Genomic DNA, 25,217 nt, shown 5'->3' on the forward strand with positions numbered 1-25,217 from the left:
ACTTTTGAAGCTGTTTGCAGCTAGATATGCTGTGTAAACTATCTAAACTTTAGATAAGATATATATACAAGTTACTTGTTATAGTTAGTTTTTCATCCCGGATCCACTTTAATTAGAAGTCTATCTGATAATTTGTTCTGCAGCCGGCAATGATATCAGTCAGCTTCAGCTAGGTGTTAGGGTGCCCATATATTACTCGATTTTCATTATTGATATCTAGCCGATTCAATCTTAATGATCGAGTCTGGCCGCTATCTATGCCACAACATGACCACCTGACAGATTGACCTGATCACTCTCTGAACATATTCCAATCAGAGAGGGAGCTTATGAATGTACAATTAGTCTGTCTGTGAAGCTACACAGATGAACTATGCTGCGATCGGATCAACAATCAGCTGCATTTTTTCTCATGATTTAGTCCTGCTATGAGTCCTGCTATGAGTCCTGGTAATTCAGCCAGTCAGCGCAGTCCGGCCGCATGCCGCTTCCACAGCCAGGAGCGTTCTGCACCTGCGCAACAGTGCTGTGCAGGTGTAGTACGCTCCCGGCGGCGGAGTGTGTGCATGCGCACTACGCCAGACTGGCTCATGTACTTAGACTCATAGCAGAAGATCCAGGTGGCGGAGGAGGACAGCAAGGGACTGATTAGCCTGAAGGGGGCTGAAGGAAGCCCCAGGTATGTATAAAACTTTAATTTCATCTGTCTCAGGTTTACTTTGTTACACAGTAGTACTATACTCTCCATATGCACTCCCCTCAGAGCTGCAGGGAATCCACTGAAAATGTTGTGCACATTGAACACAGAGGTGTTGTCTGTCACCGATAAGCCTGGTTCAGATTTTACATGAAGAATGTGTAATAGAGGAAGAATCCCCTTATTCTCCTGCAGAGTACCTGCACATAACATGTACCCACAGTTACATTGCCTAGGGCCTGATAGATTTTCTTTGTTCTGGTCTGTACCTTTTACAAGTACTCTTACTAAGGACTAGTTTTAGTCTATGACTAAAGGGAATAAATATGGCAGTCTCCATATCCTTCTCACTTCAGTTGCCTTTTACAATTCCTAAGCGTTGGCAGTTAAGAGACGAATTTCATGTTACATACTTTTAATAAACAAGATTGTAATATGCAAATTAGAGGAGTCGGAGTCGGAGTAGGAGTCGGTGGAATCCTAAACTGAGGAGTCAGTGGATTTTTGTACCGACTCCACAGCCCTGGAATAAGATTGTACAATCGAGATTGCATAGTCGATGTGCACCTTTAGTTGATTTCATGAGCAAAGTACATTTGCATAAATCAGAATCAACGCAGAATTATTTTCATCTCATTGACCATCTGTATTAGTGACACGGCTACACATCAGGCTTTATTCTTACAGCATAGATGTTATTTAGTATATAGAAGAGATTCCTGTGTACACATCATATATACAGTCACAATCAGATGTGTATATCTGACTTTAAAAATACGGGGACTGCTTTATTGAAGCAGCACAAGTAACTAATTTTGATTGGTTTATTTCATTTTTGTGGACTGAGCACAGCTATTACTGTATATATACATTATTTATGATGACTATTATCTGAGAAATAGAACATTTTATCATATTTTCTATTTTAATTACAGTTTAAATTCATTAGGAGTCGGAGTCGGTGCATTTTTTCCCGACTCCGACTCCAGGCACCCAAAATTGCCCCGACTCCACAGCCCTGTCTTATTCAGTTTCTTTAATAGAATTGATGTATTTGGAATATTCCCATTCGGGACCTCATTCCGAGTTCTTCCAATCGGAATCGGAATTCTCACACATGCAGACTAGAGATGAGAGTTGACCTGCACCATTTAATAACGTCAGGAGTGTATTTACTCTGTGAATTCCCCTGCTGGTTTGAAATTATCTCACCTGAATCCACTGATTCCAACGTGGATCAAACCTAAAGAGGATGTTGGAAGCCGCATCCCCACCATCATCAATCGAGAAGCTCCCTCCGGCGACGTAGATGAAGTTCCCCAGAGCAGTGATGCAGTGGTGGCTTCTCTTGGCCGGCAGCTGTGTCTCTGAAATCCACTGTTCCTTCTGAGGGTCCAGGCTGTACACATCATCGCTGAGATCAAGGATGAGTTCAGAGACCTCCCCGCCTACAAAAAGAAGCTTCTCAAGTCCCCCGCGTAGAGTACTGCGGGTGTTCTGGAGCAGCGGCTGGGCAGCCATATTGTTGTGGTAATGGATTGCTTCATCCACCAAGCTCTCACACATGGCCTCTTTTGGCAGAAGAGAACACACCGCAGGTTTCACATGGTGCACTAGGTCACTTTTGGAAATCAACGGAAATCGGATGTTCTGCAAGACCCGATAGGCTTGGCTGCCTCGCTCTGGGTTATGGGTCAGCCACTGAAGCACAGACTGTAGAAGGACATACTCATTGACGTGCTGCACCTGGTTACTGCAAAGGTACTGGCCCAGTTTCTGAGCCGAGATGTTCTCCAAGTAATCCGTGGTGAATGACAAGCTGCTGTAATTGGCCAAGATGAAGGAGTCAATGTAAGATTCGAGCCGTTCCAGGCTGTAGATGGAAGCTAGTTCCTGCAGATAGAGGTAATTCTCTTCCTTGACCTCATTCTCCAAATATTCACAGCAAAAATCCACCACTTTCCAGACCTGCAGAAGATGGGCCGTCTCCAGAACATAGTCAATATTTCCCCCATCCAAAGTCAACTCACTGCTGTACAGGAAGTCAATGACCGTTTTGAGGCCAATATAGGAGGCTCCGACCAGCTCTACCTCCGTCTGGCGAGCCTCCTTCATGCCGGTGGTGAACATGGAATTGAAGTAGTCGCTGCAGGCAGACAGGATGTTCCTGTGGGCCGGGACTCTTTGGCCATCGGCCACTAGAATGACATCACAAAAGAGTTCCCGCTGTCTCTGCTCATTGAGGTTTTGAAGGATCAGGCTGGAATTTTCAGGCCATTGGTACAGCTGCAGAGAGAAAAGCCATTATTATTGAGCAGACACATATACTGCATGTGTATTTTATGCTTTATTGGTTTATTATCTGTAAAGAACCATGGTGATTTATTAAAGCCATTAGGTTCTGGGTCACAGAGTACCAAATAGGTGGTAACTTACCACCTCAGCAGCAATGCTGAGTTCAGTCCTCATAGCCAGATGAGAATGTGGCCATGGTCTCGACTACCATCCCATGTGACCACTAGAGATGGCCCCAAACCTCCGATTTTCAGTTTGCGAACCGTGAACGCGAACGTCCGCAAAAGTTCAGTTCGCACGAACATTTGCGAACCGCAGTAGACTTCAATGGGGAGGCGAACTTTGAAAACTAGAAACATTTATGCTGGCCAGAAAAGTGATGGAAAAGATGTTTCAAGGGGTCTAACACCTGAGTTTTTTCAGTGACTACAAGAGGGAAATTTTTTTTTTCAAAAAGACTTTATAGTTTTTGAGAAAATCGATTTTAAAATTCTTCTGACCGTGGGAAAATTAAACGCCCACCGACTTTAGCGGTTAATAGCAAAGCCCCTTTAAAAGCTAGAAACACCAACATTGCTGGGAATATTAAGAAGAACAGTGGGAACAAGAGGAATTTTTTTTTTTCAAAAAGACCTTGTAGTTTTTGAGAAAACTGATTTTAAAGTTTCAAAGAAAAAAGCCGATTCATTAAAAAAGAGCCAATTCATTAAAAAGAACCGGATCATTCATGAACCGTTAGTATAGCTTAGAATGCGTCCTGTGCAGAACTTATAGCTGCCGGTTCTCGCTGTCTCTCCCCACCTGCCTTCACCGGTCACCCTCACCTAGGCTGGCACCGGGTGCACCGGGTGCCAGCCTAGGTGAGGGTGACAGGTGAAGGCAAGTGGGGAGAGGCAGCGGTAACCGGCAGCTATGCGTCCCACAGGACGCATTCTCTGTTATGTGGGGGGCGGCGGAGATCTTCAATCAACTTAATTGAAGATCGCAAGATAAGAGGATACTGTATTTGTGGGATCATTTACCAAGGATATTGGCGTGGGAATTTTTTTTAAAGGTACAGGTATTTCTGGTTAATTAGGAACATTAAAGGATTTTTTTTCTTCGTTGTGTTTTTATATCATTTAACCCTTTGTGGAAATGGGTAAGGGGCCCTATACTCATTTCTCCTGGGAGGGGAGTGGGCATCTGTGGTCCCCTTCTTAAAGGGGACTCCCAGATGCCACCATGAACCCCCCCCCCCCCGGGAGTCGTCGCCCATGGATTGGACAAGGGCTCGGCGGAGAGGTGAAGGCTTTGCTGCCCCTCTACCCCGGAGCCCCCCCAAACCATGGACCATGCGGGCTGGTATAGCTCAGGGTGCGAAGCCCCACATGGCCGGGGTTCCGCATTTTGGCTATCCAAGCCTGCATGGGGTACAAGGGGTTACAGAGAGCTCGGTAGGGGGTCATTTTTTTTTCAGATTTCCCACACTCAGCACATAAAAATAATTACAAAAAAAATATTTTTTTTTTTAAATATTGTTTCCTGCTATCTTTTTAACATATTCTGCAAATTTGGTGTTGCTAGGATGTAAGGGGCCTTTGCTATTAACTGCTAAAGTTGGCGGGTGATAACCAACCAGAGTTATAGGGGTGAAAAAGTGCTGAATTTTGCCATTGGCTTTCATTGGGCTCCCTATTTCACTTTCAAAAATCTCAAATCTTTTCAAAGGACAATGGCTCAGCAGTGGCAAATTTTCTAGCATTGTAGGGACTTTTAGGGGGCTCAGGACTGGTGAGTTTGGGGCCCCTAGGCCAAAGAGGTCATAGCCTAGGGTCACAAAAGCTTGTGTTTTTGGCAATGATGCCGGTGACGAACGTAAATCCCCGCCATGTCTGTTAGCAAAGTCTGAAGCTCACGACATGTCGCATGCAGGTAGAAGGCATATTGATGTACTTGCACTCCAACACTACCGAAAAATACAGAAAGCCTGCTAGGCTCCACAGAACCTTGGTCAATGTGGATATTTAGGCAGTAAAACGGCGTAGTATGAAGTTTCACCTCTAGCATCATTCGTTATAGTCACCATGAAGGGTCGCATCACCAAAAATTGCTTTTGAGGATTTCCACGTTAATATGCGGTAATTCCTGTCTGGCAGAAGGCCAAGCAGGAAGTGAGGCTCTCTAGGGCTCACTTCCTGTGGCAGAAGAAACAAATTGCTCGGAAGTGTATTGATAAAATATACTTACGCGCATGCACGCCACTAAATACATCACCAAGCCTGCTAGTAGAAGGAGTGCACATTTATCGGCTTGAGAACAGACAGGACACCCGAAACAGCTCTAGGCCAATGTCTGTGGACATGAATTAATTGACACTGCTGTGGACTACGGACTCTGACCTTCCTACAGCTTAATGGACAATGCAACCAGCAGGCTTGTTGATGGTTTTTGGGAGTTTCTAACGCCTATCTATTGCCAGTGACTGGTACTTGTCATCGCACTGTTTGGATATCTTTACAATAAAAGAGCAAGAAGATTTGCATTCAATGGAGTTTGCTGATCTATGTGGTTCAATGATTCAGACACTACTGATGCCAGAGAGATAAGCAGGACTGCCAGGCAACTGGCATTGTTTAACCATTTATGCTGCACGGACGTGAGCTGCTCGTCTGCAGTGGCAGCTAGAGCCACAGGGACGCGCTAGTCACGTCCCTGCAGTTTGGGGGGTTTGCAGGCAATTGTGTGGGGAAATGCCTGCAATCCCGCTGTTACAGGGAGCAGGGGGAGATTGTGCCAATCAGTACATTAGTATTAAGAATAAACACTGTTTAAAGTGAACCTTAAGCCTACAAAAAAAAAGAGTTTTACTCACCTGGGGCTTCCCTTAGCTCCCTGCAGCTGATCGGTGCCCACGACGTGTCCCTCCGATCCTCCTGTCCCCGCCGGCAAGGAAGGTCGCAATAGCAGCATAGGGGGAGATATTGTGGCTGGGAACGCGAAGAATCGCTCGCGTTCCCAGCCTGACGGTCGGTGATGGCGAAACTGGAAGTAGCCTCCGGCGGGGACAGGAGCATCGGAGGGACACGGCGAGGGCACCGATCAGCTGCAGGGGCTGAGGGAAGCCCCAGGTGATTAAAACTCATTTTTTTTTGTAGGCTTAAGGTTCACTTTAAACAGTGTCTATTCTTACATGGAGCCTCCACGCTTCCTTCTGCCGTGATTTCCGCTGGTTTCCGCCACCCGATCGTTATATTTATGAATGGGAACAAAGTTCCCATTCATTAAACTCCCCGCCAGCACTGTGATCGCAGGCTTCCATTGAAACCTTGCGTCACTTCTCTAGTTACAATGTAGCAATACATTGTATCCTACGTAGCATACTTGTACACTACATAGAATTTTGCTCAGCGGGGACATCTTGTGGCCAAATAGTAAAATACACCTGCTGACTTTAGGTAAAAGAAATAATAATATCTATGTCAAGAGGGCGTATCATTATTAAATAATGGGCTAAAAATTAGTGATGGATGTAAAACTGAAAAAAATGCATCTTTATTTCCAAATAAAATATTTACCACCATACATTATACTAGGGATATCATTTTAACATTGCAATAACCGGGACAAATGGCCAAATAAATTGTGTGGATTTTAATTATAGTAGCATGAATTATTTTAAAAATATAATGGCTGAAAACTGAAAAATAATGATTTTTTTCCATTTTTTCTTATTATTCCCATTATAATGCATTTAGAATAAAATATTTTTTAGCATAATGTACCACCCAAAAAACAAGGTATAGATCATTTTGTTGTGATAAGAAGTGATAAAGTTATTGGGGAATTAATGGGAGGAGTGCTGTAATGTTAAAAATTCCTCTCGTCCATAAGGTGAAAAATACCCGCAGGCTGAATTGGTTAAAGTGGTTCCGAGATGAACTTTAACTCATTGCATAATTGTGTTCCTTTCCTATTGTTTATAGGCATTACTCAAGCCAAATATTTTTTTTGTTTTTGTTTTAATACTCTAATTAATTCCCTATAAACTAAACAAGCCTCGCCCACAGCCTTTCAAAGAGCCTTGGCATTTCAGACAGTAGCAAGGGCTCATGGGAGCTCAGTCTGGGCAGGAGGTGGGGGAGGTATTACCAGCCAGAGATTTCAGAGGCAGAGGGGAGGAGGAGGGGGGATTAGGCTGAGTGCTGAAGATGCAGATAAGCTTACCTATGTGTAATGTTTACAAACAACATGGCTGTTGTCGTATCACAGGAAGAAATAATCATATTCTATTGAAGCTGTTTGCAGCTAGATTTGCTGTGTAAACTATCTAAACTTTAGATAAGCTATATAATTACTTGGTATAGTTAGTTTTTCATTTATTGCTTTAACAAGCAATAAATATGGCAGCCTCCATATCATCTCACCACAAGTGCCCTTTATAACTTTGCACACCGCATACACTGTACCTTTGATGATTCGCTGATCTTGTGGGGTCGTGACACCCGGCTCTGCCTGGACCCGTCCATGTTCATTTATAAGGTAACCTTTCAATAAAAAAGAAAAAAAAATAAGGCGAGACAATCTATGCAGATGAGCACATCATGAGTTTATAAACCATCTACAGCAGACCTCCTTACAGGGCCTTCTGAGCGGAGTTACAGCCTCCTGTCACATGATGCTGTTCTGCAGCTGACAATCCCTGTACTGCTCTAGAGAGAGAGAAAGAGAGTATGTGCCTGTGTGTCCCCAATGTCACTGACAACATCATTACCAATAGTGAACCATGTGCTGGGTGACACACCACTGACTATTATTGCGTTATCATCCATGCATGGTGTCATCTCCCACTTGTCTCCCTCACACACTAGAGCAGGTTGTTCTGTGCATCGATCCTTCTTAAAGAGAATCTGTATTGTTAAAATCGCACAAAAGTAAACATACCAGTGCGTTAGGGGACATCTCCTATTACCCTCTGTCACAATTTCGCCGCTCCCCGCCGCATTAAAAGTAGTCAAAAACTGTTTTAAAAAGTTTGTTTATAAACAAACAAAATGGCCACCAAAACAGGAAGTAGGTTGATGCACAGTATGTCCACACATAGAAAATACATCCATACACAAGCAGGCTGTATACAGCCTTACTTCTGAATCTCAAGAGATCACTTGTGTGTGTTTACCTTCTGTCCCCAGCTTCTCTCATGCACTGAACATTACAGGCTTCCTGCAGACAGCTCTGCCTATGTCGTTAATTCCTTAGTATGTCAGAATCAGAATCATTTATTTCGCCAAGCACGACTAGGTCGAACCCGGAATTGGTTTTGGCATGTACAGGGCTATGTGTGGGATAAAACATACAATATAATACAGTACAAAAAGAAAACAATACAGTAAACAATACAGATACAGCGATTAACCATACATGTTGACACAAGTTAGAGCTCAAGAAGTAAGGTGTAAGATGTGCGGCAGTGCAGTCATGTAAGATGTGCGGCAGTGCAGTCATGTCGTGTGCTACCGAATGCTACTTGAATGGGGCAGGTAAGAAGTTCGTAGAGTTCAAAGAGTTTACAGCTGAGGGAAAGAAGCTATTCCTGTGTCTTTCAGTCTTGGTGTAGATGGACCGGAATCTCCGGCCCAAGGGGAGCCGCTGGAAGAAGCGGAAGCCTGGGTGGGACGGGTCATTGACGATCCTCAGAGCTCTGGAGCAAAGTCTGGAGTTGTAGAGTTGGTCTAGTGGGGGGAGTGATTTCCCGATGATTTTTTCAGCTGATCTTATGACCCTCTGTAATTTGTGCCTGTCGCTGGCGGAGGCGCCAGCGTACCAGACAAGGATGGAGGAACAGAGGACAGATTCAATTGTGGCTGTGTAAAAGTTCGTCAGAAGCTCCCGGGCCATCCCGAACTTCTTCAGTTGCCGTAGGAAGAATAGCCTCTGCTGGGCTTTCCTCTGAGTGGAGGACGTGTTGGCTTTCCAAGTTAGGTCCTTGGAGATTGTAGTGCCTAGAAGGCGTGTGCAGGGCACCCTTTCCACTTCCGTACCATCGATGCAGATTGGAGGAGGGGTGGCAGCACGTTTTTCTAAAGTCCACAATCATCTCTACTGTTTTTGCAGTATTGAGGACTAGGCCATTTTCCCTGCACCAGAGGCAGATTCTGTCAACCTGCTTGCGGTATTCTTGCTCATCATTTCCGGAGATGAGGCCCACTATTGTTGTATCATCAGCAAACTTGATGACTTTGACAGAGTCCCCCGTGGACCTGCAATTGTTGGTGTATAGGGAGAATAAGAATAGGGACAGAACACATCCTTGAGGGGCACCTGTATTGGTGGTCCTTGGCTGCGAGATGATAGTGTCCAGCTTGACGGCCTGGGATCTGTTGCTCAAGAAGTCTGTGATCCAATGGCGTAGGGTGGGGTGGACACCGAGGCCAACCAAGTTATCCTGGAGTATTTGGGGGCTGATAGTATTAAACGCCGAGCTGAAGTCGAGTAGGAGGATCCTGGCGTAGAAGTTTGGTTTGTCAAGGTGTTCGTTAACGAGCTCCAGGCAGATGTTTATGGCGTCATCGGTGGACCTGTTCGCTCTGTATGCAAACTGGAATGGGTCCAGCTGTGCCTCAGTGGAACGTTTTAGGAGGGGCAGAACCATGCTTTCAAAGGTTTTCATGATGACGGATGTAAGAGCCACCGGCCGGAAGTTGTTGAGGTCAGAGACACCCTGCTTTTTGGGGACAGGGATGATGGTGGACCTCTTGAAGCACGCTGGAACTTTGCCTTCCTGGATGGATTTGTTGAAGATGGAGGAGAGAATAGGGGCTAGCTGCCGTGCACAAGTTTTCATACAGGCTGGTGACACTCCATCTGGGCCTGAGGCTTTCCTCGCATTCATTTTCGACAGGTGCTTGAGGATGTCGTCCTCATTCACAGCCAGGGGAGGTGGGTTTGGGAGCAGGACGTCTAATTCGGAGGAGGTGGTAGGAGGCCCAGTTGGTGCCGCCTGGTTCTCGAATCTGCAATAGAATTCACTGAGGCTCTCAGCAAGCTCGGTGCTGGGAGTTGTGTGTTGATGGGGGGGCTTATAGTTCGTAGCGGCTTTAAGCCCCTTCCAGACGGCTCGTGAGTCTCTCGAGGAGAGGTCCTGTTCTAGTTTTGCTGCATAGTTCTTTTTCGCGGCTCTCAGTTCTCTGTTTAGGATGTTTTTTGCCCTCCTGTAGTCGTCCTGGTTCCCAGACTTGTACGCCATTTCCTTGCTCCTCCTCAGGTGCCGTAATTTGTTAGAAAACCACGGTTTGTCGTTCGGGAAGTGCTTGCGAGTCTTCGTTGGTATACAGTGGTCCTTACAGAAGCTGATGTACGAGGATATGTTGTCCGCCCACTCGTCTAAATCAGGCACTTCCAGGGCCTTCCAGTCTGTACAGTCAAAGCAAGCTTGGAGTTGTAGTTTAGCATCATCTGACCATACTTTGCTGGATTTTAGGACCGGTTTTGCAGTTTCCAGGCGCCTCCTGTAGGTGGGTATTAGGTGGATGAGGCAGTGATCGGATGAGCCTAGTGCTGCCCATGGGACGGCCTTGTATGCGTCCCTCATGACCGTGTAGCAGTGGTCTAGAGTGTTGGCGTTCCTAGTGGGGCAGGTGATGTGTTGGTGGAAGCGTGGGAGCTCTTGGCGGAGGTTGGCTTTGTTAAAATCGCCCAAGATGATGAACAGAGAGTCTGGGAGGGCTGTCTCCCACTGCGTGATAGTGTCGCTGAGGACATTCAGGGCAGATCTGACGTCAGCATCAGGTGGGATATACACGCCAACGAGAACATAGGAAGAGAACTCTCTGGGGGAGTAGGCCGGCCTGCAGTTTACAATAAGGAGTTCAAGTTCCGGGGAGCATATCTTGGCTAGTGCGGAGGTGTTCGGGCACCAGGTGGAGTTGACATAGAAACAGATGCCGCCACCTTTCATTTTTCCCGAGAGCAAGCTGTCTTGGTCTGCTCGGATGAGGCTGTAACCTGGGAGATGCAGGGCGCTATCAGGGATACTGTCCTGCAGCCACGTTTCTGTGAAGCAGAAGACTGGGGTGTTGCTGCCAAGTTCTCTTTTGCTGCTGAGGAGCCGCAGTTCATCTAGCTTATTAGGGAGGGAGCAGACATTAGCAAGGAGGATTGCAGGTATGGCTGATCGCAGTCCTTTCCTCCACAGCCTCACACGGGCACCAGCCCTACAACCTCTCTTGCGATGGCTTTCATGGGTCCTTGACGCAGGGGAAGTGATTTTTTGGACATGGCTCCAAACAGAGTCAAACAGGAGCCTGTCTAAAGGGTGCGGGACTGCGTTTGATTCCCATATTAGGAGCTGTGACCTGGTGTAGGTGGTACGAGGGGGGTGGGGTGGCACGTGAGGCATGATAGTGTGCAGTAGTTGTCAAGGTAGTGCAGTAATTTGGCTTGAAGGGCAACCATAGATCAACATACAGACCCCCATATTACCCCCTCCCAGTAGCATTTCAGCACAGCCTATTTTATGAACTTCACTACGGTTACAGAGCGACACAGTCCGTTTAGTGCTAGTGCGACACAGTCCTTTTAGTGTGTTGCAACGCAGTCGATTTGCACAGCATATACGGTAGTCCCTTTAAAAGACCCAGACCCATTACAGTGGCAGCGTGATGCAGATCATGCCACTGGCAGCAGTCAAGAAGCGGGCAGCAGCGAGGAGATGGCTACACAAGTGCACAGCAGTAGAAAAAAAAGCAGGCGGCAGCGTGGTGATAGCTACACCGCAGTAGAAAAGCAGGCAAGCAGCTTGTGTGATGGCTACCTAGCAGCAGTAAGGCAGGCAGCAGGTACAGGGCAAAAAAACAGTCAGTTGAATTGCAGGAGAAACAGGCACGGAGCTAGGAAGAGCAAGAAATCAGGGACCTCACCTGGAGCCTGAACCTTCACTGTTTGGGGACTTGTAGGACTCGTTCCCGGCAGCAGCTGAGATGCTGAGTGCTACTTGTGGCCTGGCTCAGTGTGGGGAGAGCTGGAGCAACAGGCAAGCTCCTTTCACAGCCTCCAGAGGAGGATTTTTATCCAGCTCTTTTCTATCACTGATAAGATAGCAGAGAAGCTGCTGGCTTATGTAAATAAAACACACACTGGAGTGTGCATAGAGGAACAGTTCAACACTGAAGAACTTGGCAGCCTTCCAGACACAGGCCGACAAGTCTGACAGGGGAAAGATACATTGATTTATTACAGAGATGGTTATAGTAGAAAGAGCTGCAGCAAGCCAGATCACATTAGAATAGGTTTAGGAACTTGTAGGAAGGTAGAAAAAACGTTGTAATTTTTGTTACAGAGTCACTTTAAACTGTCATCTGTAATGATCACTAATTTTATGCCAGTTTTATGATAGTGTGTAGGCAGCTGAATACCTCTCTAACAGCCTGTGTGTGAAAAACACAAGCACCGCATAGTCCTGGCCCTGTGCACATTTCAAAGCCTGAATCTTAATTTTAGACTGTACCAATTATAACAAAATCTGTATTGCATATAAACATGTAATTCCTCCAGCTAGCCACTAGGTGGCAAGCGTGATGCATGGAAAAAGTTCTATTTATGTGCATTGTAGGGTCTTGGGCTGGCGTTGAAGGTAAGGTAATTATTATTATTATTATTACTTATTATTTATAAAGAGCTAACATGTTACGCAGCGCTGTACAATAGATAGGGGAGACATTACAGCATTAAACAATGTTACACAGGGACATTACAGCTAATAGCCTTATCCAACTCTGATGATACAGAGACCCTGGCAGCGTGCCAGTGTTGCCAACTCATCCCTTTAATTACTGACACATATACATGATACAGGTTTTGTGGCTTGTTAGATGCAGTTAAGGCACTGATTATGTTTATGTAGCCCCAGAACCTGTATAACTTAGATGTGTCATAAATTAAAGGGATGAGTTGGCAACACTGGTCCTGACCCTGCGTAACATCCTAATCCCTCCCGATTAACGTTCGGCCAGATCTGCTTTATGTGGACGCCTGCGTGACTGTGAGTTTTGGCTACGGCTGCGTTTGGGCAGGTTCAGACGGGCGTCTGGCTAATGCTGCATCGCAACGCTTTCAAAGGCTGCTGATCATGATTGGGATGTGTTTGAAATAGCTTAAAAAGCGCTTGGAAGCGTTCAGTTTGCGAGCGTTCCATAATGAAAAGTGTTCAAGGCGTTGACCGCCATTCTGGGGCGCTTTCAAAACTCCACCACTTCAAACCACAAGCCTAAGCGGTTGCAAGCAATTCTCATCGCTGCAAACTGCTCTGAGACACTGCGTTTGGGGAACAACAAAAGGGATCTACCGCGGCAATGGCATCAACGCCAATGAACGCGGTCGACGTCATCTGAACAACCGCTTCCATTCATTCAAACAGATAAGCAGTCGATCTCTTTTGAAACACAGCGTTTAGTGTCCGGGGTGGAAAAACCCGCATTCCTGACCCTATGAACCGTCCCTTAGTGAGTTGTAATGCTATCAGAGTTACAATGTAGCTATCATAGGAACACATAGCCCCTGTGTAATACCCCCTGATGATTGCATTTCCCTACCTGCAGAAGGCTGAGCTGATCAGGGCTGTTTGTCTGCCCCCTCCTTCCTGATGATCATGGTGTATCCTGCTGCTCGCCCTGCTGGCTAGGGTGCATGGGGAGGGGTGCACTGGCCTGGGATAGGGGATCCAGCACCCCTCATTCACTCCTCTGTGTTGCACAAAGATTGACTTCCCAGTAATGCTTTGCAGCTCCTGATTGCACAGGAAGCAGATGACACTGCCAGAGGGAGCTCTAAGCTAACAGCTGCTCACCCAGATCCCTCCCAGTCCCTTGCAGAAGGAGCAACTCACAGAAAATGCAGACCTGCCCCATCTGTACTTTCAGGCTAGCAGTGCTAGGGTTAACTCCCTGTAGGGCTGAAGCCTCATTCAGTGCAGAAGTGATCAGGGTGGAGGCAGCAGCAGCAGGACCAGCTCAGTAAGCTATCCCTGGACTCATCATCACCATCCCTGGCACCTCTACCTGCCCGCCTGCCCTGAGCTGGTTAAAGGATTTACCGGCAGGACTTTTCTGCAAAGCTCTTGTAGTTTTTTTTTTTTTTTCCCTTTAACCCCCTTTAATTCCTTCCTGAGTCTTTCTCAGAGCTTAGCAGCTGTCGCATCATGGCCACCAAGATCGACAAGGAGCCCTGCAGGGAAGCTTACAATCTAGTGAGGGACGACACCAACGGTATCAGCTGGTAAGTCGTACCTGGGGCTGGGGGGCAGCGGCGACGATGGCCGACTTTTTGATTTTTATTTGTTTTTAGTCTTAGGAGCTTGCAATCCTTAATCACGGTGTAGCATGAATAGATTTACTATCAGCAGCTGTGGAACCACAAACTCCAGCCTGCCCCTTTAGCCTTGTGTTAGGAGAATGCAATGATTTAGTCGGATATCTCCTTTGTGATATTCCGCAGTGCTGCACAGAGATCATTAACTATTCACATTGTTATCAGAGGAGCTTACACTCTATATATCCCCCAAGTTATTCTTTGCACTATTTTTCTGATTCATTCATATAACTCATATGTCCTATTCCTCAATGCACTCGCAGAGGAGCTGACGCTCTAAAGCCCTTATAGAACATTCATTCAGTCATCAAACGTTATTAATAATTTACACAGCGTCCAATCTGTTCGGCAGAGGAGCTCACACTCTAATACCCGTAGTACAAACGTTCGCTCCTTCTGGCTCTGTTTAGTCATTCCGCCAATATGTTCTGAGGCATATGGATCTGTGGAGGGGCGGAACTACAAGGGACAGTCCTGCAACCACAGGGGGGTCCAGAGCTGTAAGGGCGCCCCAACTATTTCTTCACTCCCCCCGATATAGGGGTCCATGCTTCAGGTCAGCTGTTTTTGTAGGTTTGTGTATTGTGGTTGTGTAGATTACAATGTCCACACTTGTTTTATATGAGCCTTGCAAGATGACCACCCAGCTGTGAAGGTCCCCAGGGGTAGGGAAGGGCAGCACCGTGGGGTACATCGAAGTTTTGCTAGGGGCCCCATGATTTCTAGTTTCGCCCCTGGAGCTGTGATTCTGCTGCTGTGAGTCATGTGTTTGCAGCAGCTGTGGAACTACAAGTCCCAGATTGCCCCATCGAGTGTTTCTGCTGAATGTATAGCGATGCTGTAGTGCAGTTGTCGTTTCTGAGTAATGTTGGTAAAATCACTTTTGTTCTTCCTCCTCCTAGGGCAACCTTTATATATGACGGGTCCACGATCGTCCCCGGTGAGCAGGGATCGGAGTATGAGGAGTTTGTCAGGACCTGCTCAGGTGAGCGAGTCAGTGGTTGCTGTGTGATGTATAACGTATGTAGGACATGCACTGATCGCTCCTGCGGCCGGGCGTGCAGCCAGGGATAGGGCTCCAGGCCATGAATTTGGAATGTGTAGTGTGATTTGTATTGACTTGTTTGGCTCCGCCCCGCTGGAGCACAGGGCAGTGTCCGCAATGGCGTTCACTATATAACTGATCTAGAGGACTCATTTCAGAATTTCATATCTTCCTTAAAGTGAACCCGAGGTGAGAGGGATATGGAGGCTGCAATATTTGTTTCCTTTTAAACAATACCAGTTGCCTGGCTATCTGGCTGATTTCTTAGGCTGCAGCAGTGTCTGAATAACACCAGAAACAAGCATGCAGCTAATCTTGTCTGTTCTGATAATATTGTCAGAAACGCCTGATCTGCTGCATGCTTGTTCAGGGTCTGTGGCTAGTATTAGAGGCCAAAGATCAGCAGGACAGCCAGGTATCTAGCATGGCTTAATAGTAAATAGATGTGGCATCCTCCATATAACTCTCACTTCAGGTTCACTTTAGGGTGACCATTAACGATACGATTCTTTGGGTGATCAATTTTCCGATTCAATAATAATATTGAATGCATCAATCTGGCTTTCAAATCGATTCCATTAATCAGATCGAATTGGACTGCAGCTGTGCTTCCGTTAGTGGGCCCGAACCATCGCTTCTGATTGCTCGTCCAAAGAATTGTCTCGTTAATGGCTACCTTTAGGGCCCGTTTGCACTAGCGTGGAAACCGGGCCGCATCCGCAGAGTTTCCCCGCAGGCAAATTGCGCGGGGAAACTCTGCCATAGGGAAGAATAGCGCCGCCAGCCAAATCGCTTGCGCTAGCGATTTGGCCGGCATCTCCATCCGAAATAGTGCGGGAGGCTGCGAATCGCATAGCCGTGATGGGATTCGTCTGCATCCCCGCAGACCCGGAAGGGCCGCCGCGTGCAGCACAAGTGGAAACGGGCCCTTATAGAAATTACGTAGTCACAAACAACAATTATCACTCAATGGCAAGTCAAGGGGAATTTTTTTTTTTTTTTTTACAGAAACTCTCTGATCAGTTAGGCAGACATGTTGCAGTACACTGAGATCCCACAAGGCAGCGGTCACACATGTGCTATTCTACTTTTTTAGCTGTGTGTACGGCAACATAACCTGCTCCATTAATGGTCAACTTACTGATCACTACCCCGATCATGAAACTCTCCAGCCACGTCAGCATCCAGATTCTGCCCTCATATTTCTTCCCCAGCCACCTGTACACCTCTTTGTTTTCAGCAACATAGCCATAGCATCATCTGTGGTCTGTGAGATCAGATTTAAAGGCACAGTTATTCTTTAAGTAAAACTATTAAGCTGCTGATGGATAGGGGAACCTCGCAGCGACGCCTCCTGACGCGCAAACGAGAGTTCAAACAATCGCGGCACTTTGTGCAGGAGTTCTTGGGAATCTTAAAGATCTGATCAGCTGTGACGATGCAAAGCGTCATTTGCCTAATCGCGTGCCTGTACCCACGTCGCTGAAATGACCGCAAGGTGGGTACAGCCCTTTACTTAGTCCTGAGAATGAGTTCCTACTTTTGCTCAAGAAAGGTTAACTTGCACGGGCTTGAAAGGGCCTAATCAGATTTGGAGAGGTTGTGGTGAATAAGCTGTTTGGTATCAATCGTTAACTTTCTGAATCTGATTAGTCCTGTGTAAATATCTGGTTCAGCTCAGGTGAATTCTAGATCAAAAATAACCCAACCACCTAGTTGAATTTGCTTCTCTTATTTACTATTAATCTGTGAATGCTGCCTAGTAAATGTTCTTGGGCAGAAAGTCATTTTTGCTTTTTGTTGTTTCATAGGATTATAATTTTTTTTGTAAACTGATTAAGCAGGCTTTTCACACTGTCTCTGTGTGAGTCTGCAGCCTTTTACGTGCTGTGTAGCATTCCTCTACGGGAACTATACAGGGCGGGGCTGCTAACAGGAACCGTCTGGCTGTTTAGGGGAATTCAGAGGAAAACTATACTGGTAGCGTAAAGAATCAACAAGGAGGATGTTTCTCCTGCCCCAGTGTAAATGCTGAAATGTCATGCTTGAAATAACTAGAAGTTCTGAATCAGGATGATACCATTTATTGGCTAATGTAGGGGTAAACAAAAAGTAAGCTTTCGGCTAATAAGCCTTCTTCAGACTTTGTTCCTGCATATTACAAGATGTTAGAACACACAGATTATATACACTGGCCATTCCAAGGAAGAACATTCTTTTGCAAACATAAATGTCATTAGATGCCTTAATTACAACTTCATTCAATTCATTAAAGGACAACCACGTTGACATGATGAGATAGACATGTGCATGTACAGTGCCAGGCACACAAATAACTAGGCTGTGTGCCTTTTTTTTTCTTTCTCTGCCTAAAAAGAGTTAAACATCAGATATACAAGTGACAGTTTCTGTCCGGCTCTGAACTGGGTTGGATTGGGTCAGGCTATTGCATAACCCTCACTGATAAGTAATTACTGCCATAAAACACTTTCCTGTCAGTAAATGGCTTCCTGGAGCAAGAAAAATAAAAAAAGGGTCAACAATTTATAGATTTGAGCTCTAGCACATAATGAAGGTGTCATTGAGCAGAGACAATGAAACAGTAAAACATTAAAACGTAGATTTAAATATAAAATTATATCTAAAAAAGTAGTTTAGGAGAAAGATAAATACAATTGTTTTCCTCGTCAGTTTATTTTCACCTTGAATGTCCTTTAAGGCATCTAATGACATATATTTATGTTTGCAATTGAATGTTTTTCCTCCGAATGTCCAGTGTTTATAAGCTATGTGGTTTTAACATTTTGCAATATACAGGAACTAAGTCTGAAGAAAGCTTATTAGCCGAAAGCTTACTTTTTGTTGACCCCTAAGTTAGCCAATAACTACGGTAAGTAGGTAAGTGACTGGTTTGTAGGAAGCCATCTTTATCCATATTTTACAAATGCTGCTTGACTGGCATACTGATCCTCTCAGGGGCGTAACTAGGCCCCACCGGGCCCCCCTGCAGATTTTCTGAGCGCCCCCCCGGGGCCCGCTCGCGGCCGTTTTGTGGGTGCTGGAGGGGTGGCAGCATGAGGGGAAAGCCTTGCCCACAGTCGGCGGGGAGAGGGGTAGTTCCCCCCCCTCTCCCTCACCTCGGGGCTCTCCCCTCTGCGCTCCCCTCCAGCTCGTAAGTGTCTGTGGGGCTGTGGTGGGCAGCGAGCGGCGGGCAGATACATACCTGCTTCCGTGCGTTCCATCGGAGACTTCTCCCTCTAGCGGCTGACGTCACTTCCCCGCCGACTGTGGGCAAGGCTTTCCCCTCATGCTGCCACCCCTCCAGCACCCACAAAACGGCCCCGAGCGGGCCCCAGGGGGGGGGGGGGGGCGGGCCCCCCTGCGGGCGCAGGGGCTGCAGGGCCTATTCCTACGCCCCTGGATCCTCTGCCTCCTATACATCCTGAGTCTCTGAGGCTGCTGCTTAATAGACTGGCATGCTGATCCTCAGCCTCCTATACTTCCTGAGTCTCTGAATCAGATCAGGAGTCAGATGACCTGACTCCACTGGCTGAATGCTGGTTACAGATGTGGTACTCGGACAATGTTGAAACCACAGGATCAGGATGACAGCCAGGCAAAAGGAATTTTTTAAATATTTTCTCTCAGTATATTTCTCTCTCTCTCTGCATTTCCTTTACTATGTGTCTGTGGTTAGAGGAATCAGACACTATGACTATCCTTGCGCCAAGCATTATTTCAGAGTATTTGTCAGAGTAATATCTTGGCTGACCTCTATTGTGTAGCCTCTCTCTAGAGCAGACTCTCAGCAATGTATTTGAAGACTCGCCTCACAGCATTGTCTGCTGTCTGTACAATTATCTGTACTCATCACCTGTGTCTGATAAATTCTCATAGACTGTTTATGGATTAATAGCCTGTGATTAAGTCTCACCAAGGTAGATAATAAATGAGGAGAGGAAGGAATAGATCATGAGGAACTGGAGAGAGCTCGGGACTTGCCAGTCTCAGTTTAGCTGAATTTTGGGGAGATAATAATAAAATTAGATGATTTTGAGCAACAGAAAACTGTATTCAGATCTGCTTTAAAAGTAAAATTCCCAAACATACTATCTGTACTCTTAGTGGGGGAGGAAACAGAAGTAAATCATTTATAAAGCACATCTGAATTTAGAAGGAAATGAAGGCTGCCATATTTTATTCCTTTTTAAATAATGCACATTGCCTGGCTGTCCTGCTGATCCTCTTTTTCTGATACTTTTAACCATAGCCCCTGAATAACCATGCAGATCAGGTGCTGTGACTGAAGTCTGACCTGATTAGCTGCATGCTTGTTTCAGGTGTGTGATTCTGACACTACAGCAGCCAAAGAGATCAACAGGACAGCCAGGTAACTTGTGTAGTTTAAGAGGGAATAAATATGGCAGCCGCCATATACCTCTCACTTCAGGTGTACAGGTAGTCCCTGGTTTACAGACGCGTGACTTACGAACCACCCGCCAATACAAATGGCCCGATCTCGTCCGCGATGATGTCATTTCCGTGGGGGAAGTTTGTCCCGACTTAAGAACGGATTCAAGTAAAACTGGACCCAAATTAAAAAAACAAGATTTCAGAAATGTATTTTCTAAATTATAATAATAAATAGCAGCCTTTTTTCAGCTGCATGATGACAAATATAAAATATTTTACATTTAATGGAGAAACCCCTCCCTTCCTTTCAAATTGCCGGACAGAATCCGGCAAAATGCTGGAGTAGGTAGTGTCCAGCAATGGAGGAATTGCTAATGGCTGCCACCTGTATAACCCTAGTAATGAAAAAGAAGGGTGAAAAGCATGCACTGAAATGCTCATAGGCTTGAAGGAGTGTTTATTTATCTTTGTATGTGTAAGAGTGGTGCAACTAAATATTTTGAATTAAAAAAATGTTTGGTTTGGGTCCGCTTTAAAGGGAACCAGAGAGGAACGGGGCGTGAAAAAAAAAACAGATTTTATACATACCGGGGGCTTCTTCCAGCCCCATAAGCCTGAATCGCTCCCACGCCGCCATCCTCAGCTTCCTGGATCCGCCGGTACCGGACCCGTCACTTCCGGCGGACGCGGCCAATTGTCTGCATCACAGGGGCTCCCTCCATACATGTACGCATGCGGCTGCGCAGTTAACAGCCACATGCGTATCTGTATGGGGAGAGCACCCTGTGATGCGGAGAATTGGCCGCGTCCGCCGGCCGACTTGCCGACTCGCGGCAATGACGGGACCCGGTGGCGGCTGATGCAGGCAGCGGAGGAGTGCGACGTGGGAGCGATCCGTGCGTATGGGGCTGGAGGAAGCCCCAGGTATGTATATTGCATCCTCTCTGGTTCCCTTTAAGAACAAATCTACAGTCCCTATCTCGTTCTTTAACTGGGGACTACCTGTACTTTAACACTGCTTGGACCTCCATTGGTAACTGATCATTGCAAAACCTTCAGGAAATATTAACCTGGACATTTTTAGGTTTACAGTTCATTTATGCTCCCCTTAGTCTGCGGTATGCTGTGACGTAGTGTGCAGCTATTGTCACTGTGGATTCCTCCTTTCAGTCTGTGGCATGCTGTAACATAGTGTGCAGCAATTGTCTTCTCCTAGTAGAATGTTGAGTTTTTTCTCTCATCCTCAAATCTGTGAAAGTCTGAAAATAGTAGAAAATGTAGCCATACATCTAAAGCCCCATCTACACCATGCAATTTCTTGTGCGATTTGAGGAAATCTGACATGTCCAATTGGGATTCGATCAGAAGTGTGATCGCTTTGCCATGGTTTTGCAATGACATTCGACCACACTATAGAATCGAATCCAGATCGGACATGTCAGATTTAATCGAATCGATGAATCGAATCACACAAAAAATTGTATGGTGTAGATGGGGCTTAATGATCATGTGAAGATTCAACCAAGAGACCAATCTCTCTCTGATTGAATCTGATTATAGAGAATTCTGTCATCTGCTCATACACCGCAGTCAGAAATTGATCTGGAATCGGTGTTGTGACGTCGCATCCACCAGTGGCGAGGGCACAGGACGGCTGTCGGGCTGGAGGAAGCCCCGGGTAAGTAGATTTTTGTTTTGGTTTTTATCCTGCTTGGATGTGTCCTTTAAAGTATACAATCCTAATAATAAATGCAGCTCTAATGTAATTTGGAGTAAGCGTTTAATAAAACCAGGACGTGTCCTATAAGTGGAATAAAAAAATGATGCCTCTTTGTGTGCTTCTAATAGGTCTATTAATGTGTGTGTTGGGTTAGGCAGAATCTGATTGATAATTAACTGGCTGTTTCACTTCAGTCGTCCCTTAACCGCTGTGCTAAATTAATCTCTTGCAAGGCCGTGAATAGCTTTCTGTTCCTCAAACTCCCGTGTGACGTGCCTTTAATGCAGCCCGGAACACGTGCCAAAGATCGACAAAGGCACTGCAGGCTCGCTCTGCTCTCATTGCTGAACGACCGGCTAAGTACTCGAGATAAAAGTTCCTAAACTGCTGCAAAAGCCTGAGGGCAGTCTATACACGGCTACACGTTACTAGGGATCTACGACAGATCTTCCTGGTAATCCTAATGCTTCATACACACTTGAGATAAAAGTCTTTGGAAAAGGCAAGATCACAGACCAATTTTACCCCATTCCATGTAGTATGAGAGCCATACTCTACACGGTCTATTCTATGGAGCTGCACTCCCCATCAGATAAAATCTTTGCAAGATGCTGCACACAAAGATGCCCGTACACATTCAACAGATCAGTATCTGCAAAAGATCTCTTCCTGCAAAATATCCATTCCTGCAAAATGCATTCATTGTCTATGAGATCTGCAGATCATCATACACACCTTGTTTAACAGACTTCATCTGCATATCTGGCAATCATCTGCAGATCTGAAAATCCATCCTGGTGGATCTGATCTGCAGATGATTGTCTGTTAAACCAAGTGTGTATGAGGATCTGCAGATCTCATAGACTATGAATGCATTTTGCAGGAATGGATATTTTGCAGGAACAGATCTTTTGCAGATAATGATCTTTTGAGTGTGTACGGGCATCTTTGTGTGCAGCATCCTGCAAAGATTTTTTTTCTGATGTGGAGTTCAGCTCCATAGAATAGACTGTGTAGAGTATGGCTCTCATACTACATGGAAGGGGGTAAAATTGGTCTGTGATCTTTCATTTTCCAAAGACTTTTATCTCAAGTGTGTATGAAGCATTAGGTTGTGTTCACAAATGACATAGCGTGAAAGGCTGCATTCTATGTCAACGTTTGTTCATTTTGTGTTCATTTTTGTGCGTTTTGACTGCGTTTTTGGTGCATTTGCGATGCATTTTTCAAGCGTTTTGTGTGTTTTACTGCGTTCGCAGTTCACATTTTTAAATCGCGTTTTATGCAAATAACTAGGAAGACAACAGGAACCGAAAACGCATCACTTAACCATTTTTTAAAGCAAAAACGCACATAAAACGCATGAAAATGCATACCATTGCGTTCCCATTGACTTGCACTATGTGTGTTTTGGCAGCTTTACTGCATAATATGCAACAGAACCAGCATTTTGCGAAACGCTTACTGTAAAACGCATAGAAAATGCCATTTTTTTTCTATGCGATTTTTTTTTTTTTTTTTTTTTTTTTTTTTTTTTTTTTTTTTCCTGCGGCCCATAGACTTCCATAAGCGGCAAAAAACGCAGCATTTTCCACAACGCTTGCATTTCTGCTATGTGTGCACCCAGCCTAAAGGTGTCCAAACACCATACAATTAAAAGATCCAATTTTACACCAATTCGCAAAGGACGATCGATTGTCCCGAAAAATCGAAAGCATTTTTTCAATCGTTCGTGAAATCTGATCCAAATTTTTTATTCGATAAAAGAAGATCGGGAGTGTTGGATTTTTCTAATCAATTTTTATAAAAATGTTGTGTATGATTGTCACTTACTTGAAGTACAGACACAAGCCATTTATTCTGAGTTATCAATCATATTTTTTTTTTCATAATTGTGGGAAAATGAAACGTGTGTGTGTGGTACATTGGTCAGATTTTTAAAATGTTACAATCGGTCAGAAAAATTGATTGCAATTCTTGAATTAAAAAGATATTTTAAAAAATTGTATGGTGTGTGGCCATCTTAAAGGTAGCCACACACCATACAATTTAAAAGACCCAATGTTACACCAATTCGATAAATATGATCGGTTGTCCCGGAAAATCAAAAGCTTTTATTTGTTTTCGATTGAGTTTCCCGGGTTTTTTTTTTGTCTTTTCCGGTTAAACACGTTGAAAAATTCAGACCAATTTTATCAAGAATCGGATAATGATCGATACCTCTATACACACGCCGTATTATTGGCTGAGGCGATCGTCATCGGCCACCTCGGCGTTTGTGGGAGGCTTAATATGTTTAGCCATAGACCCTGAACAGGTGTGTGATTCAGAGACTACTGATGCAGGAAAGATCAGCAGGACTGCCAGGTAATTAGTATTATTTAAAATGAAATCTACAAGGCAGTGCCATATCCCTCTCACAACAAGTTCCCTGTAAGTTTTACGGGGTTTGTGGGTAATCTTAAAAAAGGGGTTTCAAAATGTTAAAGTGGCGTTAGACAGAGGCAGGTGTGAAATACGTGAGGCCTTTTTGTAGTAAGTTCCTGTATAAATGCTGTATACATCACTATTCTATACCTGGGATAATAAATCTCAGAATGATCAGTTCTGGGAATAATGACACATTATGTTCTATACCGGCAGATTATCCAGAGATGAGCTGAATTATTAGGCGCGGCTCCTAATCTGATTTGCTCTCTCCTCCCACCTCCAGCAGACATACAATTAGGAATACGTGCAGTAAAGTCGTATATATGTGTTCTGTAGATGGGGAACAGGCGGCGTCCATTATCAGCACTGATCTGCGTGTGACAAACAGGATGGCAAAGCCCGGGGTGTAATTATCCACCACCTCTGATTGTGCTGATTTGTAGGGTGTAATTATCCCCCCTGGGGAAGCCTGCTGCCAGCTGAACACCAGCCTGATGACAGCAGGAGAAAATGTGTTCTATGGCGTGTTTGTGCGACAATGTCACCTGTTCAGTCTTGGGTTAGATACCTGGTGCTACCTCCGCCCACTCTCCCTGCACAACCTCCCCCACTCGCCCTGCACAACCTCCCCCACTCGCCCTGCACAACCTCCCCCACTCGCCCAGCACAACCTCCCCCACTCGCCCAGCACAACCTCCCCCACTCGCCCAGCACAACCTCCCCCACTCGCCCAGCACAACCTCCCCCACTCGCCCAGCACAACCTGCGCCCACTCGCCCTGCACAACCTGCGCCCACTCGCCCTGCACAACCTGCGCCCACTCGCCCTGCACAACCTGCGCCCACTCGCCCTGCACAACCTGCGCCCACTCGCCCTGCACAACCTGCGCCCACTCGCCCTGCACAACCTGCGCCCACTCGCCCTGCACAACCTGCGCCCACTCGCCCTGCACAACCTCCTTCACTCGCCCTGCACAGCCTCCTTCACTCGCCCTGCACAGCCTCCCTCACTCGCCCTGCACAGCCTCCCTCACTCGCCCTGCACAGCCTCCCTCACTCGCCCTGCACAGCCTCCGCCCACTCGCCCTGCACAGCCTCCGCCCACTCGCCCTGCACAGCCTCCGCCCACTCGCCCTGCACAGCCTCCGCCCACTCGCCCTGCACAGCCTCCGCCCACTCGCCCTGCACAACCTCCGCCCACTCGCCCTGCACAACCTCCGCCCACTCGCCCTGCACAACCTCCTTCACTCGCCCTGCACAACCTCCTTCACTCGC

The 25,217-nt window shown here is 46.0% G+C and overlaps 2 protein-coding genes across 2 annotated transcripts in view; one reads left to right on the forward strand and one right to left on the reverse strand.

Moving 5' to 3' along the window:
- KLHL36 (kelch like family member 36) overlaps window positions 1–13,802 on the reverse strand; it is a 28,109-nt gene extending 14,307 nt beyond the window's left edge. The window contains exons 1-3 of the mRNA XM_068260926.1: window positions 13,561–13,802; window positions 7,441–7,518; window positions 1,910–2,983 (exon numbers count right to left, since the gene is read on the reverse strand). Of these exons, the coding sequence (XP_068117027.1) occupies window positions 1,910–2,983; window positions 7,441–7,506 (1,140 nt within the window). The 5' untranslated portion in view covers window positions 7,507–7,518; window positions 13,561–13,802. The remainder of the gene's footprint in view (window positions 1–1,909; window positions 2,984–7,440; window positions 7,519–13,560) is intronic.
- A 12-nt stretch (window positions 13,803–13,814) lies between these two features.
- COTL1 (coactosin like F-actin binding protein 1) overlaps window positions 13,815–25,217 on the forward strand; it is a 37,406-nt gene continuing 26,003 nt past the window's right edge. Inside the window, exons 1-2 of the mRNA XM_068260927.1 lie at window positions 13,815–14,242; window positions 15,238–15,320. Coding sequence (XP_068117028.1) covers window positions 14,166–14,242; window positions 15,238–15,320 — 160 coding nt within the window. The 5' untranslated portion in view covers window positions 13,815–14,165. The remainder of the gene's footprint in view (window positions 14,243–15,237; window positions 15,321–25,217) is intronic.

This window comes from Hyperolius riggenbachi, chromosome 11, assembly GCF_040937935.1.
Source record: "Hyperolius riggenbachi isolate aHypRig1 chromosome 11, aHypRig1.pri, whole genome shotgun sequence".
Lineage (NCBI taxonomy): Eukaryota > Metazoa > Chordata > Amphibia > Anura > Hyperoliidae > Hyperolius > Hyperolius riggenbachi.